The sequence below is a fragment of the Eschrichtius robustus genome, chromosome 17, assembly GCF_028021215.1.
Source record: "Eschrichtius robustus isolate mEscRob2 chromosome 17, mEscRob2.pri, whole genome shotgun sequence".
In the NCBI taxonomy this organism is placed as follows: domain Eukaryota; kingdom Metazoa; phylum Chordata; class Mammalia; order Artiodactyla; family Eschrichtiidae; genus Eschrichtius; species Eschrichtius robustus.
This window is the reverse complement of record NC_090840.1, coordinates 13,955,582-13,974,389: the sequence shown is the minus strand read 5'-3', so window position 1 is coordinate 13,974,389 and position 18,808 is coordinate 13,955,582. Positions and strand designations below refer to the sequence as shown.

The 18,808-nt window shown below is 37.1% G+C and overlaps 1 protein-coding gene across 2 annotated transcripts in view; it reads right to left on the bottom strand.

Moving 5' to 3' along the window:
- PREX2 (phosphatidylinositol-3,4,5-trisphosphate dependent Rac exchange factor 2) overlaps positions 1–18,808 on the bottom strand; it is a 291,158-nt gene that overhangs the window by 90,179 nt on the left and 182,171 nt on the right. The window contains exons 26-32 of one of the 2 annotated variants that reach the window (XM_068525808.1): positions 17,463–17,642; positions 15,183–15,277; positions 14,308–14,390; positions 13,508–13,598; positions 12,735–12,863; positions 6,994–7,035; positions 2,909–3,126 (exon numbers count right to left, since the gene is read on the bottom strand). In XM_068525808.1, the coding sequence (XP_068381909.1) occupies positions 2,909–3,126; positions 6,994–7,035; positions 12,735–12,863; positions 13,508–13,598; positions 14,308–14,390; positions 15,183–15,277; positions 17,463–17,642 (838 nt within the window). Of the gene's footprint in view, positions 1–2,908; positions 3,127–6,993; positions 7,036–9,386; positions 9,472–12,734; positions 12,864–13,507; positions 13,599–14,307; positions 14,391–15,182; positions 15,278–17,462; positions 17,643–18,808 lie in introns of those variants that run through there. The other variant, XM_068525809.1, reaches the window with a different exon arrangement.

The window sequence follows — 18,808 nt, the reverse complement described above, 5'->3', positions numbered from 1 at the left end:
GTCAAGGATCCTTTTTAAAGATAATTTTAACATGCTTTACCCGCATTTTAAAAGTTGCTGTAAGCTTACAGCCATATTTTGGGGGCAGCATGAGTAGAGGGTGAAGGAGATGGTAAAAAATTTCCATTGCGTGTGGGAAAAAACCCACTAAGGCAGCCTCAGACCCCAAAGAAGGACTGCATGGATACCAAAAGGTTAACAGCGTCATCACCTTTGTACCTTAGTTTGGTACTTAATGGATGGTACACAGTAAGTGCTGGATAAATGTTTATAAGACTGTGACTTTTTAAAGTCCTTTGAAGCAGCAGAAAAATGCCATGAACCTGGAATTGTAGGGACAGGACTAAAGAATCAGCATTCTTCCAATTGAGAGGAATACACACAGGAAGAAATGTTCCAAACAGGCTGCCCTCTGATCGTAACTTGCAGATGTGGCTAAAGTCATACCCAAGGACCTAGGACTGTGCTCAGAGCCCAGGAACACACAGACCGCCTGTGCCTGCAGCTCCCAGGGAGCTCTTCGCAGTTCCAGGAGGCCCTTAGCGCTCTTGTTACAGAGGCAGAAAGACTACAAGTTTCTTTGACTTTTTTCTTAACTACCTTTGAATTATTTTTTATCAATTCTTTAAATAAACTTAAGGGTTTCATAAGACCAATTTAAAACAAAAAAACAGCTTTCTTAAAAAAAACAAAAAAACAAAAAAACAGCTTTCTTGAGATATAATTCACATACCATAAAATTCACCCATTTTAAGTATACAGCTCAGGGGTTTTTAGTATATATGCAGAGTTGTGTAACTATCACCATCATCCGATTTTAGAATATTTTCACCACCCCAAAAAAGAAACTCAGTACCCATTAGCATTCATCCTCCATATACCTTCCTCCAATCCTTAGCCCCAGGCAACCACTAGCCTATTTTCAGTCTCTAAAGTTTGCCTATTATATTATTACATAATAATGTAATCAAATAATACGTGGTCTTTTGTAACTGGTTTATTTCTCGTAACATGTTTCCAAGGTTCATCCATGTTGTAGCATGTATCAGTACCTCACTCCTTTTTACTGCTGAATAATATTTCATTGTATGGATACACCCCAACTTGTTTATCCACTCATCAGACAGCTCATGGACATTTGGGTTGTTTCCACTTTTTAGGTATTATGAATAATCTTGCCAGGAACATTTGTGTACAAGTTTTGCTAGAATATAAGTTTTCTTTTCTCTTGGATATTACCTAGGAGTAGAATTTCTGAGAATTCCACGTTTAACATTTTGAGCAACTGCCGAAATATTTTCCAAAATGGCTGCACTATTTTCCATTCCCCCCAGCAGTGTCTGAGGGTTACAATTTCTCCACATCCTCACCAACACTTGTGCCTGTCTGTCTTTTGGAGTGTAGCCATCCACATCACTGTGACATAGTATCTCATTGTAGTTTTGAGTTGCATGTCCCCAATGGCTAAAGATGTTAAACGTCTTTTCATGTGCTTTTGGCTATTCTATATCTTCTTTGGAGAAATGGCCATTCAAATCCTTTGCCTGCTTTTTAATTGAGGTGTCTTTTTATTCTTTAGTTTTAAGGATTCTTTATATAGTCTGGATATGTCACTTACCAGATGTATGAATTACAAATATTTTCCCCCATTCCTTGAGATTTCAAATAAATGAACCAGCACTTGACTAGACAATGGCAGTTTTTAAGTAAGAAAAGAATAGAAATGAAGCCTCATTCATTAATTACTTTGTTCAACAAACACTTAAAGCCTACCATGTATTAGGAAGAGGGCATCTTATCTTACGTAATTTTTATTTGATAGGCAATGATTAATTAGTATTTATTTTGTTTTTAAAGACTTTTCAAGTGTCTTATTTCAAAGTTTTCATTAATTAAAGGTTTCTTATTTGGTTATATTAGCAACCAAATAAAAAATTGAACACCCACATGGAGTGTATAGAGTCTTTTCAAAAGAATCTAATCCTGTTTCTCTGAATTTCACTCAGCTGAATGGACTTCCTTAACTTACCATTCCAGAACTTTTTATGACCTTGCAGTACAGCAATTACTCCCCTGTCCTCAACACCATTGAAGAAAAACATTATTTTGATGTATAAACTCATATACGTTCGTTTAAAAACTCAACCATGTTACTTGGTAGCTCCATTTTCTATGTGTACTTTAACAGATAAAATAGCGTCTTAAGTTTCAAATCAAAATTATATTTAACACGCATCTTAAGTTTAAATAAACTGAACATATCTGCCTTTATACATCATGACAACTATCAGAACCACAGGAAGTATATGTGAAAAAACTCTAAGTTCACCAGTTTTATCAAATATTTCGAGATGCTTTCTTCATCTCCGCTGTGGACAACTGATGCATAAACACGGAATATTTTATAGTAATTAAGGCAGTGTTCTTAGATTTAACAGGAAAAACATGCACACAAAGGAAGGAAATAAAATCATTTAACACATGCAAATTTTAACCAGACTGTCAGACAGTATGGCGTGCAAGTTGTCAGAGCTCTTCTAAAAGCATGTTCCAGGACATCAACCTCAGGGGGAGCTCGGGTCTCACGGCAGACTCTTCCTTCTGGACTGGAAATAAGCAACCGCAGCAGACACTCTTTCCACTGCTGACCTTTCTCGGCCGGTGCTTAGGGATACAGGAATTAGTAACAGATGGAGGCTTTCTCAGCTTTTAGCAGCCACTGAGAACAAAAATCAGGAAAGGTATTTCCACATACTTATTAGAGCTATATTTGCCCATGGAAAAACATATCCTTTTAAAGGAGCTGGATGATTGTGGACACAATAACGAATAACCATGTTTTAGTGGGAATAGGTCCCAATGTACGTTCCAGTTGACACAGCCAGTGGGAGGCATTGTGGTTCCTTACCAAGTTTGGTGACAGAAGTGACTGAAAGTGAAAAAGAACTCCTGCATTTGCTATCTGGTCCAGCCACCTTCTGCTGGCTTCCCAAGTTTCCATCTCATTTTCCTTGCTGTTGTCAAACATCTGGTTTAAGGCGGCCATGAGCTGCTCGGAGAAGGCACAGACTGTGGCCACGAGACTCTGGCAGAAAACCATGTCTCTTCGGAGCTGTGTCTCACTGTCTGTGATCCAGGAGAACATAAAGGCAGTTTTGGAAAATGTCATAGTTGAATAAGACCAATTCATTCAGCATTTGCACTCACTGTTATTTCATCCTTTCCCTAAACTCACACCATGGGAAAAAAGGGAATTTGAGCTCTATTCATGAGCACATACGTTTGAGCAAGTATGCCTTTTAGAAAACACTGAACACCCAAAAATGTTAGAAACATTAAGCTCATTTTTCTTAATTGATATTGTAACTTTATTTTGCGATCACTAAATTGTTTTATAAACCCCAATAAAATAAGGCTTTATTTTATTTACTTTATTTTTCATGACGGAACACAATTTGCACTGGTGCATGACACTTTCCTAAAGAAAACTCAAAGTCCAGTTTTTCAGTTTGCGCTGGTAAATGAAATACAATATTATCAGTACTAAATTTTAAAAAATTACCTACTAGACCTATTCAAATATTAATGTGAAACACACATGGGGAAGAGTGTCATGTCCAATTGCTTGTAATAATATGCAAATCTGTATCTCCTGAAGTCACCTATTCAACTTCACAAGGTACAAAAAGGTCCAGTTCATAAATTCCTATATTTTTTCGAAATAGGTAAAATATTTGCAGTTCTAGCATAAATTGATTTTTACTAGCATTCTTATTCTGCAATTAACTGGACTTTTGATTGACCCACTTTGAAGGTATGTTTACCCTGTGAATTGCCAGTCCTGGACCTCAGGTTTTTCAAATGGAAAGCAGCTGTGCCCCTGAGAACCTGATCCCAAAGGGTTCACTTCTCTGGGGCGCTGGATATAACACAAACTACATAAACAACATGAACACCAAGCCATACATTCTGTACATTGAGAAATCTCTTGTGCTAGAGGAACAACACAGGTAAATATCATCATACTCCCAAAAGTGTACTGAATATTTTGAGGGCTCAGAATCTTCCGAAATGAAGAAGCATTGTCAATAATTAGTGTATAATGTAGATAAACATGCTGCCTTTACTCAGCAATGAGTTCTTGCTTTATTGATAGAAAGGCATAGTTTTTAAGCTGTTTAACCAAGAACATGGAACACCTGTTTTTAATGACCATCAAAGCATGTATACACATAATTGCTGCTTGTTACTTAGTTTCACTGTTAGTAAAAGCTACTCTTGAAAATTTTGTTAGAAATAGGATTAAATATTAAAAATATTTAATTATATAATAAAAATATTCATTGACTAGGTTGAACTATATGAACTTGCTGTTTCAGTAGGTCAACATGATTGAATATGGGAATTCCATATAGTTCAACCTGTTGATTTAACTAACAACATGTGTTAGACATTTCCTTTAAGTAGTTATGTACTATGTGCCGTTCTAATAGACAGAAAAGAGCGTTTTACAGGTCACTATAAAATGGCTAAACTGGGAAAGAACTTTGTCCAATTCTCAACTAAGAAAAAAGCAAAACACTTATTCCATTGTGCATAATTTCTAACTGGGTGTAGACATTCAACAAATATTTACTGAATGAAAATAATGAACCAGTAGAGCAACTAACAAACAAATGAATTACGTGAAATGAAAATGTATGAGCTCATTCTCTGGCTTCTTGAAATGACTGGATTTAGTTTGACTTAAAAGGGTGATTCTTGGTCCATGGGCCCTCTGGCTGCGGGCCACCCTCCTCCCCTCGCCACCCAGCAAACTTGAAATCATTCTTCAAGAGTCAACTCATTGAACTACTAAAATATTATCTTCCTTTGGGGAATGTCCTCTCTCCTTCAGGAAGTCTGTGCATTTCTTTCCGCCCCCGCAGGTCTGGGGGTGTCTCCCCCTACCGAAGGGCTAATGACCTAGCATTGTGAGAGTTTGCTCACATGCTTGTCTTCCCCCAGGGACCGTCAGCACATCAACGCCCGGGGAAGTGGCATATCATGCATGTGATTTATGCTCAGGGACTTGAGAGACAGATAATCTGCTTTCAACTGCCCATTCTGCCAATTTTAATCTATACAATTCTAGGTATCAGATCCCTATTCGTAAAATAGGGGTTATTCCTACTTCTTAGATCTGTGATGAAGATAAATGAGATTAAAAACATTTAAAGCACTTAGCAAGGTGAAAAGGGACAGTGATATTATCATGATTCTTTCCCTAGCATCTAGCATGGTGCCTGGCACATGGGTGCTCAGTTTTATTGCTAAATAGAGAAGGAACATCATGATAAAGAAAGAAACCCAATAAGCAAGCTTTCAGCAAAAACATATAGGTCTTTTCCTTTGAATTATGCAGCTGTTCGAAAGTCACAAGTGTCCATCCTTTACCAAAGCTATTCTCATTCCTCATTTTTATCAATAAGAACTACAGCAAGAATCACAACAGCTGCTCCCAGCTTCTAGTAAAAGAAGAAAAGCAAGTTCTGTTTTTTTTGACAGCTTGTTTATTTTCGCCAAGTAAAAATTCCCTTGTGGTGGGAATACACTCAAAACAAATGGATTTTTACCTATCAAAGGCTTCCGTTTCATTTCAGTATTTAAGCACCTACTTAAATTCATCTTCTACAGACATGTTTAAAAATATTAACACTTCATTTAATCTCAACTGTTTAAAAAACTCAAATTCCATTGTAAACTTGCTGATCTGAGAAGAATGAGATGGTTTCTAGACATGCAAGTAATCTGTCATTATTCTGAGATTGTAGGGGAAAGAAAGCAAAATAAACAAAGAAACAAAAAGAAGAGATCAGAGAGAGAGAAAGACAGGAATAAAAGACAATTAAGAATAATGTTTAGCAGACCCAGTCCACCCTTTTCAAGTGAAAAGCATAATTTTATAGCCAACAATATGGAGTAATTTGGCTACGTTTGGTATCATTCAAATGTAACAAAGAAAAAAGGAGTAAATCAAGTAGGAAAAAAGGAGAATTATGATAGGAATAGAAAAATGAAATTGAAATCGAAATAAGAACAGCCATCTGAATATTAATAAATAAAGCAATGCATTCCAGGACCATTTCTGGAACTGGCAGAACTAAGTTTGAATTTCAAAACTGCACCTACTATTTATTTATTCACCCAGTAAGGCATCTCTACGCCTAATCTTCTAGATGTCCCAAAATATGTGTTGATTGACTACCATGTGCTAGTTATTATTCATCTGCTTGAATGTAGATTTCTTCACCTTTAAAACTGTGGAAACAATAATAATATTCTCACAGAGTAGTTGTGAGAACTCAGTGAAATCCATAAAAATGAGGTCCATTGACTACGTTGTCATTATTAAAGCTCAAAAAACGTAAGATACTTTTGATATTATTACTCAGTCAAAAAGCAAAGCAAAAACCAATCATCAAAAAAAAAAAGGCCCTCTTGGTTAAGTTGGCTCGTTCATTCGTTTATAATTTAAATTTTCCAAGTGTGACAGATTGTAAAGTGCTCACAAATTCTTCCCCTCTCTGTGTCCATGGCCTTGCAAAACGATTTCAGATTGAGAGTCCTCCTATCAAAAGCACAGTCTGTTTCTCCTTAAATCTGAACCGGCCTACATCCTTGTTATAAACAAAAGTTAGACACAGTTTCACAAAAAAACCTATTTGTACAATTAACTTTACCAAAACCTGCTCCCTTTCTCCTTTTAAATTATATTTTGTAGAAATATACATTTATATGATTTCATGTTTTTAACCTTTAATTGGAAATGAGCATATGTTTTATCAAAATACTATCTAAGTATTTTTTTAATCTCTGCAAGGCTTTAGAAAAGGTAGAGATCATATTCCCATCTATTTTGTAAACAGTTGAAGACATTGCCTTCATATCATAAGACATCTAAGGTCATGGGCTATAATAATCTCAAATAGTAAAAATAATGTAAAATATTACCTGAATATTCAAGAAGAGCCAGGAGTATCCTACACTTTACCTCTGCAGAGAAAGAAAACATACCAGTCAGTTGTTCAGTCTTTTTCTGCAACTAACATCACATTTTAATTGTGTAGTAAAAATTAGCACAACCTTATTATATACATTAGATAATAAAAATCCCATTCACTTGACAAGCTATTTTTGCCTATCTACCTATATAAATTCTACCCATTGCTCAAGACCCTAAAATCTCTTCCAGATCTGAATTACATGAGCCTATGAAACACCATTCAAATCCTGCTACCGTTGTAGGTCATCATTAGCTGTTGTAGCTTGCATGGTGTTCTCTAAATACCTACAGCTATTATGGTCTTGATCAATAAACTGTCAAACATTATTTTTAAAATTTAAACTTTTAAAAATTATATATACAATATATAAAGAATATATGTAATATAATATATAAATATATATTAATAAATATGTGTACATTATATTGTGAATTATACTGTGTATGAATATTAGAAATATATGTATATATTGTGGTTTTCCTATCTGTAGGTCAAGATACTGCCCTAAAAGACAGAAAAATACTAAATATTTCCAGATACTCTTCTTCTCACCCCATCCCCACACAGGGCCAATCACAGATGTCTGACAAATGATGTGTATTAACATCATACTGATTGCTATGTGCCCAATGAGCTCTGTGTTCATTTGCTTCCAACTGGTAAATAGTTTACTTGCAACAGGAAAATATTAAAACATAAAGAGTTCCTTTACGTAACCAAGATTATGGGAAATAAAAAAGGCTAGGTTGTACCCTATTCTAAATAGGTTCACAGCAGAGTCAGAGCAACAAAAGTAACAGATAAGAAATGCAGGAAATGCCTGAAAGGGCATTAAGTTTTACAAGTGAGACACAAGAACAAATGGATTTCAGAGGCAGAAAAGTACACTGGACTGAGTCAGGAGACCCATCTGTTATACACTAGCTTTGTCATCTTCAGTACATTGTTAATCTACTTTTGAGTCTCAACTTGCTCATTCATAAGTGATAATAACATCTATCTTATCTATTTTATAGGACTGTGTATAAAAAATAAATGGGAATATATATTAAAAGCCTTGGAAAATTATTTAAAGTGCTGTGTACCTGTGAAGCACTATTATTATTGTAACCTGGATATGGCTAAAATTGGTATAAATTTTTTTTAAGAGAGTCTCAAAATTTTTTAAATTTTCAAAGTTCATTGTCAGGGGACTAAGTACATATCCTAAGAGTGGGAAATAGTGCTAGCAAGGGAACAGAGTAGAGAATAAATGCCAAACATTCAACAATCTAGCATAGAAAAGGTTTTATTATATCATTAAGAGATTGAGATTGGGATACAATTGGAAAGCCCTATTGAAAAATGGCTTTCAGCATCAGATTGATGAGTTTAGATTTACCTAACAGAAAATAACTCTAAGGCTCTGAGGCAGGGTACTGAACATGATATTTTAGGAGAATGAATCTGGTGATGGTGTATATGAACCAGAAAAGATAGAGACAAGGGATTAGCCAGAAAACTATTTTAGTAACTGAGATATGAAGAAAAAGGGAAAAACTGAACAGACTTTTGAATTAAAAAAAGAAGAAGAAGAAGAAGGAGCTCTTTAGGATATTAGGACAAAGGCAGAGAAAAAAATGAAAAAAAAGTAGGTTGCTAGAAAAATAGGAGCTTTTAAAAGGAGTATAATTTTTGTAGGCAACAAAGAGTTGAATTGTCACTAACAGACATTTGAATTTAAGGTGATGGTGGATCCAATTTAGATGTGTGTTCTTCGCCACACCACCAAGCAACTCTTCAACCCCAGTTGGGTGTCCTACGATTCAATTCAGTTCTGACACTATCTACCTGTAGATCCCACAGGATGAGGGCTCAGCCCCACAGGACTGTCTCCCCACCCACTCACCCTCCTTCAGACACCAATCACAAGTCCAGGTTGTCATCTGTGCTTCTGACCAACTGGCTGTACACAGGAGGTTCCAATGATCCCCTCCTTGGGTTCGATTAATTTGCTAGAACAGCTCACAGAACTCAGAGAAACATTTTACTTACTAGATTACCAGTTTATTATAAAAGGATGTAACTCAGGAACAGCCAGATGGAAGAGGGCAAGGCACAGGGCAAGGCATGGGGAAAGGGCACAGAGCTCCAGACACCAGCCTAGAAACTCTCCAGTCCTCTCCTTTTGGGGTTTTACGGTGGCTTCATAACATAAACGTGGTCGATTAAATAACTGGCCATTAGCAACTGAACTCAATCTCCAGCCTCTCTCCCCTCCCTGGAGGTCAGGGGTGGGACTTAAAATTCCAAGCTTCTACTCACAAGGTTGGTTCCCCAGGCAACCAGCCACCATCCATAGGTGATTTCCAAAAGTCACCTCATTAACATAAGAAAAGACAGCTTTATCCTCTCATCACAGGAAATCCCAAGGGTTTTTTGATCTCTGTGCCAGAAAAGGGGATGAAGACCAAATATATATTTTGTATTATAAATCACAATACCACAGTGGGCTAACCACGTAAAAATATCTTCAGTTAGCTGACACTGTGATTCCGTAACTTAGCTGAGGAATTAAGGAGGAGATTATCTTAGTGATACCACACAATGACTCTGTCCCCCATTTAGTCTACTATTTCTTCTGCTCTCCTCTGCCCTCAGTTTACAGGCTTTGAGTGAATGGCATGCAGTGAAATAACTTATGAATGGCACTGGAACAGTCCCTCCTACATAAAGACCATACACTTATTATACTTTGATACCATATTTGGTATATACTTGCTAGAATATTTTGAAATCAGAGATGAAGGAATGATGGGGTTTGGAACATGCTACCCCCAAATACGGCACTTTGGCACATTGAATTATTTTAAGCTGAAGGAATCTGAGAAACAGTGAGGGCAGGAAGGACTCTTTGACCACCTCCCTCTTCCCCGGAAGCAGGTCATCAGCTGCTCAGGAGAGCGATACCCAAAGGAAAGGAGCATCCTTACCTCCAAGGAGGGAGGGGTGCCAAGAGGAACAGGACTTGCTGAACCCCCTCCAGGTTACTACACTTAGCTCATACCCTTTTGTCCTATAACATTTTTCCAGGACTTTCTACTCTTCTTCAAACCTAGTATAAAGGCACTCAGGTTTAACGTTTTCTTCTGGTCTTCATTTCCTTATGAAGGCTCCCGTGTTCATGTGAAAATTATAATAAATAAATTTATATGCTTCTCTCTTGTTAATTTGTTTTTTGTCAGACTAATTTACTGGGAGAGTTAAAGAAAAAAAGGATATTTTTTTCCTCCCCTACGGGAATATCAGAATGGGGTCATCCCAGCTATACATATACACCATGACATTCCGGCAAGGTAACATTATGTTAAACTTCCAGCCCAGACGTAACCTTCCATTAAACCAATCCTTCCATAAAAACAATTTGGGAAATAGAATGAAAACCACTTTAACTTGAACAGGATGAATTCATGCTGAACGGGTGAGGTTACTTCTGAGTTTGTCCACAGAGCAAGCAGCTGATTACAAGGATCCCAGTGCTGCTGCTTCCACCCCATATAACAGGACCAGACACCACACAGATCGCCAGGAAATGGTAGCTTGTCCTCTCCCTTGATGGTCCACTGAGCTGAACTACGGATTAATTGTTTTTAAAGACTCACTTAACACGGTGACAATCACAGCTCTTACCCAAAGAGTAACTGCATCTCTCTGAGACTTGCAGCCAGGGACGCAACTTAAATTCTGCCAAGAGCCCTCCCTCTGTTGACTCTATTGACTGGTGGACTCAGCACAGCCAGCCATGCTCAATCAGCTGCTGGGCTCCCATGACCAAGAGTCGCACTAATATTCACAACATCCATCAATCAATCAATATATGTAGACAGTTGTCATCGCTATGGCCGCTCATTGTGAAAAGAAGTACTGAGCATGTAAGGCAGGACTTGAGATGAAAATGTAAAATTCTTAAAAAAAATACCTTTTTAAAAAATAAGTTTTCTGCCCTGCATTAGAAGTTATTTTCTTAAAGATAAAGCTCTTCAAAAAACAAAACAAAAAGTTTTAAGGGTTTCTTTGTTCCTGATTGATATTGCATTTATTCTAAAAACAAATATAATGTAAACAGGAAAAGTCAGAGATGATGAGAATAACTGCATTTAGATTCACAAATTATAACTTTTAGGAGTGCTATGACACTGGCATCCACTCAGCGAAAACATACCTTTTACTCAGTAGAGTATATGCTTAAATTCCTTAAAGCTCACAGCCTTTAAAAATATGTTTGTCATTTTTGCTGTTCATTATTTTCGGGGGTTTTAAATTCAGACTTTTGATTAAACGTGATGTTATAATGTGTCACAAATAATCATTATATTTAGCTATAAAATAGATACAGTCAAGAAATGCAGTTGTCAAGAATAAAAGATTTCATCATACAATAGAATTGTTGTGATTTATTTGGAGTTTTCCATTTCTGTACAAATTTCTTCTCTATTGATCTCTAAACAATATCTAAGCTGTTATACTTGAGTATATTTCCAGGCAGAAGACTGGGTAATCACAGAACATTTACACCATCCCTGTCGTTTAGTAAGTGAAGACACTGAGGCACGAAGGAGTGACATCACAGGCTCAGACCCTACAGGGTGTAAGAGCTGTCTTCCATCAGCAAAGTATGCAACTCCCTCTAATTTACCCTAAAAAAATGGTAGTGATGGGTTAAAAAAAAAGTGGGTTATGATGTTAGTTCTGCTGAATACTATTTACCACATCCCAATGACATACAAATGATGGGGGAATACAGCCGTAATATTTATTGTACAGGTTTCTCAACCTTAGCGCTATGGACATTTAGGACCAAATAATTCTTTGTTGTGAGGGACTGTCTGGTACCTTGTAGAATGCTTAGCAGCATCTCTGGCCTCTACCCACTAGATGCCAGTAGCATGCCCACAATTGCGACAATGGAAAAATGTCTCTAGACACTGCCAACCACTGTTCTAATACTGGGAAGAAAACCACTGATTTAGACATTACAAAAAAATTAAACAAATTTCTCATTTCATCTTTTTCACCACAATCACTTTAGAAACTCTCAGAATTTTCTACTTAATAACTCTGACCCTAAACAACATGCAACAAGGCTCACTGGAGTTGTCTTGAAGTTTTTTATATCTCCAATCAGAGGCTGTATCAGTTATGGGAAGTTGAGTAGACAATCTCATGCTAGTTTATAACAATCAACTTAGACAAACGCTTCTGAAAGAGAAACTTGAAAACTAATGATGCAACCTATGTCATTATTTTGATTCTCACAGACTCACAATTGATTTTGTATACTTTCCATGAAGTATGGCTTCATACGTTTTGTGAACCCTTTAGAAATTTTTCTGATACTCTTTCATGTTATAAAATATGAAAATCCCTCCACGTTCCACTTGTCTTCCTAAGAATGAGCCCTTACTTTATTGCCTGAGAATATTTTCCGTGATACAGTCCACATCATTTAGATCCTTGGAACACAAGGTTCTGTCATCTTATTCCTTCTTTCCCTCCTCCGCCTTCACTCACCCTTTTCAGTCCTTTTATTTTCCTCCTAACATGAAAAACTTCAAAAAGTAATCAAGGCATGACTAAACTTTTGGGTTTAATGGGTTTTTAAATGAGTATTGCTAATGTCATGGTATGTTCTTTGCTTTTCATCCTGACCTTCAACAAATTTTCTGATGTTCTGAGCAAGATTCCGGACACTGCTGGGAAGATTCCAAGGATCTTGCTTGATGTGAAGCCTTAACCTTTTTGGACAACTCAGCTTTGGTTCCATTTCCTGCTGAAACTCTAAATAAACACAGAAAAGCTCTCTTAAGTCTCAACCATTTACCAGTTCACAAGCCCATAAACTGCAGAATCCTCTTTCTTTCATTCCTGTGGTCCTAGGCTATTATCATGGTAGCAATTTCTTTAGCTCTATCAAAGGAGAAAATTTGTTAAATCTAAAACAAAGTCAAATCTTATTATTCTCTTTTTACAAATGTTTAAACAAAGGAGCAAATTTAGATTAAAAACTCTATTTCAACATCCTAAACTGGACGTCAGAAAGTGGCAGCTCTAGATCTTGTTCTGTTTGCCAACCACCATTCCCAAAGCCCCTCCCCCCATCACTGGGCTACCTACCACCAAGTAAGCATTAAGTCTGGTTTCAGCAAAAGCAACTCAACACTTATATTTCTTCAATTAACTCATTCGGTTTGGCCCCTACAGGCACTAAACGTTTTAAACTTTCAAAGAACTCTAAAAGGTCTTGATTTTTATATATATATATATATATATATTCAACAGTTATCCAAATAGAAGTAGTATTAAGTGAATTATGAAATGATCACCCAGAACTTTTTTTCTCATGCTATGCTTTTGCTTCATGACTATACTGTCTCCCACTTTTGTTTCCCAATTGCCTCCAACAATTACTTTGTAAACCTTACCTTGTAACCCTCGACCTGGTGTCAGGTACTTGGTTTGCTCAAAGGCCCTCACAACAGCTTGGCCTTTCAGGAGATTGGTAATGGAATCCACCTATCATAACAGCAGAGATTTCTGGGAGTTACATAACTTCTCGGTATTTCCAAAAGTCAATCTTGTAAAATACTTTTTTCCTCAAAGCAACAATTATTTTTGAAATCCCATGCTGCTTGCAAAATCTATCTTTAAATAAAATATTAGGATAAACTCACCTGATAACATTTACAATATCTCTTACTATCCTACCATATATTCATATAAAATATAAATTTTCTTTGTAAAAGAAGTAAGAGTCCTAGAATTATTTTTAAAAAACACCTAAAAGTTATCATAATCCTTTTCGAAGTGGTAAAAGCTTCTACACTATGAATTTTGGTTGTGGATATAAATTTTTTTAAAAATGCAAAATACCAACATGAGCACAAGACAACCCTGTGCTTCTTGAGATTAGGAATGAAGTTGAACAAGAAATGTCATGGAGGAATCTGAAAACCCACAAAGAAACAAATAATGAACAGAATAACTCGCGTTTGTAGAACACTTTATAATTTTCTAAGGACTGTGAAATACTTGACATTCTTAACAGTCCTTTGGGCTAGCTGGCTGAAGGAATCTCTTTTCCATTTTAAGCTATAGAAATTAAGGTACAGGGGATGGAGGAACAAATTCCATTCTAACTGCAAACTCCTTTCACTATGTCTGAAAAACGAATTTCTGACAGTTTAGTCTGTGGAAAAAGTACCCACAACTGTCCCAATTGTACCTGGCTGAAAAGATGCTCAAGGCAACTGTGTATCTTGTCCTGTTTATCACGAGAAATGCGAACATTTAGGGGAAGCTCATCACCTAGATATTAAAAATAAATCATTCATCTTATGTTTAACATTCCAAAGCATTTTAATGTCAATAAAGTAAAAAATAATTAAACACTAGCTCTTATTCCATACATTAGTTCTCATGTTCAGAAAAAGAATTCCAAAAGCTTTAATAACTATTAGGATGTCAGATTATTGCTCCTTCAAAACTGAGATGAAAGCAGAGGGTCTCACAGAAAGAATCCTGTGGTAGCCACATTAATGATTCTTTCAAATGGTGCATTTTTCTAATGGTCAAATAGTTGGAATAAACTGCGTATCTCAAAATTAAGATTTTTCCTAACTCGATGGAAAGTCTTTTTCTTAACACACACAAAATAAAACATTTATAAGGTATTTATATCAAGCAGTGTTTTTCTCATCACCCCCTTCCCCACTGCCCATAAGGCTAGCTCAGGTGCATCTGCTGCCTTCAAATCCTGCTTCAAAGCCCATCCCATCTCCTCACACAATCAGCAATGCCTAATATCCTAGAAAACTTGTTTCTTGTGTACCTATCATACAGGTACCACGTAGTAACACAGAAATATCATAAAACATCATTTATTAACATAAAAATTAGTTTGTTTCTTCCATCTCTTTAAAAATTCACTCTGTTTATAATGGGATTGGGAAGCTGACTTTCTTAAGCATGTAAAACTGAAAGGCAATGTGTGTGGCCACCGAGAATGGCTGATGAAAGGTAAAAATGAGTATGGATCAAGCAAATTAATCCCTTAGGTTTGGCATCATCAAAGAGTCCGCGTGCCTTCACCAAACGCACCTGAGTCCATTTCATCGCTGTGAAAATACGAGCTGCACTGGCTACTGCAGATGCTGGTGAAGGAGGTGATGGAATTCCTATTGCTGTTGCAGTCGCTGCGAAGAATGAGGTACGTGTCACTTCAGCAGTGCATCTGGCAAAGTTTCCCTGCCACTTCTTACCAGATAAACTTATTATGTCACGGTTTTATGTGTTAATATGCTTTATAGAAATTTATGAGAAAGATAAATTTGTTCAACTCACATTTTATCTTACTTTAAAAGAAAGTATTTTCAATTCGATCATATTTCAAATTTTCTCGTCATATAATCTAATCATAATTGAATTTTAAAATGCATAGCTATTTACAGGAGTCAAACCAAACTTAAAATTTGTTATAATCCATTTGATGGTATATGCCTGTAGTTGATTTGCTAAGAGTGACAAAATCCTGTTTCAAGAGCTCTGCCTTTCAACCCTTTCTAGTAACTTAAAGGATAACTTATTAATTGCACTCTGAGCTCCCACCCCTCCCCCGCCCCGGGAAGATGGCACTTTGCCTCCACCCCGGAGCACAGAACAGGACACCACACCTGCTAGGTGCTGGGTAATGATGAACATCAAGGGAAAGAAAGTTAGAAATGTCTGTGTGTGAATATGGACACATGACAGATTTCAGAAGTAGTGCAGGAGACATAAATATTTTTTTCTCTCAGAACAAGTAAAAGGGACTTATTTAACCTTAAATGTACATTTAAAATTTCTATTTTACCCTAGAGAGAACCTGAGAGTAATGTTAATTATCTGATAACTAGAATTTGAGGGAAGAAAGTATTTTTAGATCTGTCATTTCCCACTGGAGAGAAACCACAGGTTCTTACTAAAGAGCATACTGGTCTCCTTAGAAGCTAAAAGTAAGCGAAATGGTAAAAGTGCTTAATTTGTTTTATATATCATTAAATTTCTAGGAATAATTAACTCACGTATTCATTAAAATCCTTTTCACATAGAAATTGGAATAGTAGAGTGGTTAATAAACTGAGAGCCAGGCCACCTGATTTCCTAGGTAAATTATGTAACTCCTGCGGGCCTCAGCTTCCTTAGATGTAAAATGCAGTTAATATCAGAACCTGCCACAGAGGGTTGTGGGAGGAATTCCGTGAAATCATCCTGCTTCCCCCTGTGTCTGGTAATATGTTTTTAATGTTACCTATTAGTTTGTGCTAAACATCTCTGATGAAACAACTTTGATTTAACGATAATTACTAAATATCTCTTCACTGTAAAACACTGTATAATAAATAAGAGTAAGAGAGTTTTTGTCTTCAGTTAATGTAAATAAAACGGGAGGTTCTGAAGCCGTACACTCAGCATACGTGGAAGGAAGGTATTATGGGTTGAATTGTATCTCCCCCTCCCCGGCCCCTAAATTCATATGGTGAAGTCCAACACTCAGTATTCCAGACTGTGATCTCGTTTGGAGAGAGGGTCTTGACAGAGGTAATCAAGTTAAAATGAGGTCACTAGTGGGGGCCCTAATCCAGTATGACTGGTGTCCTTATAAGAAAGAGGAAACATGGACACTGAGACAGGCTTGGAAGGAAAAGGATGTGAAGAGACAGAGGGAGAAGACAGCCATCTGCAACCAAGAGATTGAGCCTTCCTTCACAGCCCTCAGAAAGAACCCAACCCTGCTGACACCTGGATTTCAGACTTCCAGCCCTAGAACTGTAGGATAATAAATAAATTTCTGTTGTTCAAGCCACCTGGTTCTTGGTACTTTGTTACAGCAGTCCTATCAAAATTGTACAGAAGGCATGCAAGGGAAGAAAAAATGCACAAAGCTGGTCACAGAGGTGAGCACATGAAACTAGTTCAATTAGCTTGAATCACAGAATATAGGAAGGAGGAAAAACAAAACAAAAAGAACTCCTATTCACTACCCAATAGTCCAATAATCAGAAACAGATATTCAAAAAAAAAAACCTGTTAATATAGGCACAACTTGTTTATTTGCCATACGTGTTACACAATCCATAAGAGAATAACAAATCTCCTAAATTAGGTCCACTCAGTTGGAGAAAAAATGTTTTTTCCGAATTACTCAGATTATAAAAGGGAAGAATTTGAAAGACAGTGATGTCTCACTATGCTTTGTCTGAGGTTGGTAACAGCCAGCAGTTATTTTGTGGGAATAATAAACAAAAACAACAGTCAAAAATTTTTTCAAGACCTATGTGGAAAATACAGAATCCCATTTGACTTGGTCGATGAGATGAGTTTCAGGAATGAATGAATTACCTGTAAGAGTCTCTGTTGCTGATGGTGTCGTGACCTGAATCTTCCTGCTCATCGCCTGCCACGTTAAAACAGACGCGTTTGCTGTTTCTCTCTCCCTTCTCGTTGTCACTGTCTGTTGGGACTATGGACTCTGATGTCTTACGTTCTAATTTAGGAGAATATGTTATTGAAGACAGAAGGCTGCAGTGGGATAAAAAAAAAAAAAAAAGAATAAGTGCACATTTTCACACCGGCGGCTACAGATAACTACCTTGCTCACTGAATATGATAGGCTTACGGATATTTCTAGAGCTTCTTCTAGGTGTCACCTGAAATTAATACCCTGTTGCATAAAAAGCCTGTCATGCAAAGTTCACTCCTCTCAGAATAAGTAATGGAAACAGCACACAGTTTTGATGAGAAAGCTGTGTTCAAATCCAGGTTCTGCCATGGACCAGCTGTGCTCTCCTGGCAAAACCGGGATGGTTCTCTTTGACATCTATGAAATGTGGATAATAAGAATAGCTACCCACAGGGCTGCCGGGAGAATGAAATGCACAGAACATATTGCTGGTACCTCCCAGCCATCGTCACCACCACGTGAAAATACCTGAGAAACTTTAAAGTGGATATTTATTTTAATATCCAAATATTAAAATAGACACTAAATGGGCTTATACCTCCTCACTGGCTTACCTGCAGATGTTAAAATCCCATTACCCCCCTCCGCCTGCCTTGGGTTTCCCCCAGGCTTTCTCTATTTGTCAGGGAGAATATCGTGTGGACAAACCGTCCTCACACTCATGCAAACAGGAGTCCTGCCCGTCCCGACCCTAAGACACTAACCAGAGTCACACACAGGTGAGGACAGGAGGTAGTGGGGCTACCCCAATACCATCCACAACCCAGTCACCAGGAAGCATCGTGAATCTGCCCAAACGCAAAGCTCTCCCACTGGGCTCAAGGCTAAAGTACACTTTCAGACTCTGAATCGGCATAAAACTTGATGCAGACTCTGAGCAGCGCTGATTCCACCAGGCTAGACTTGAATGTTTGGCTGTAAATTGTTTCTTACAGAACTAACTCAAAATGACACAAAAATGGAATCAGTCTTTACTATCAAACAATGTGCTATAGAATTTGCAAAACAAATTAAACCATAACTGAACAAAGGGCCCGGGCATGGTTTCTCCAGCCCACAATCATCTTCTCCTTTATTTACCAAATACCGATGACATGCTGTTCTAGTCAACAGCACATATGCACATATCTTGACACTCATTTTTCCATAGCCATGTCATGTTTATTTTATTTCAAGACCATGAAAAGATCTTCTACCTCTTATTTATATCCCATAATGTCAAACC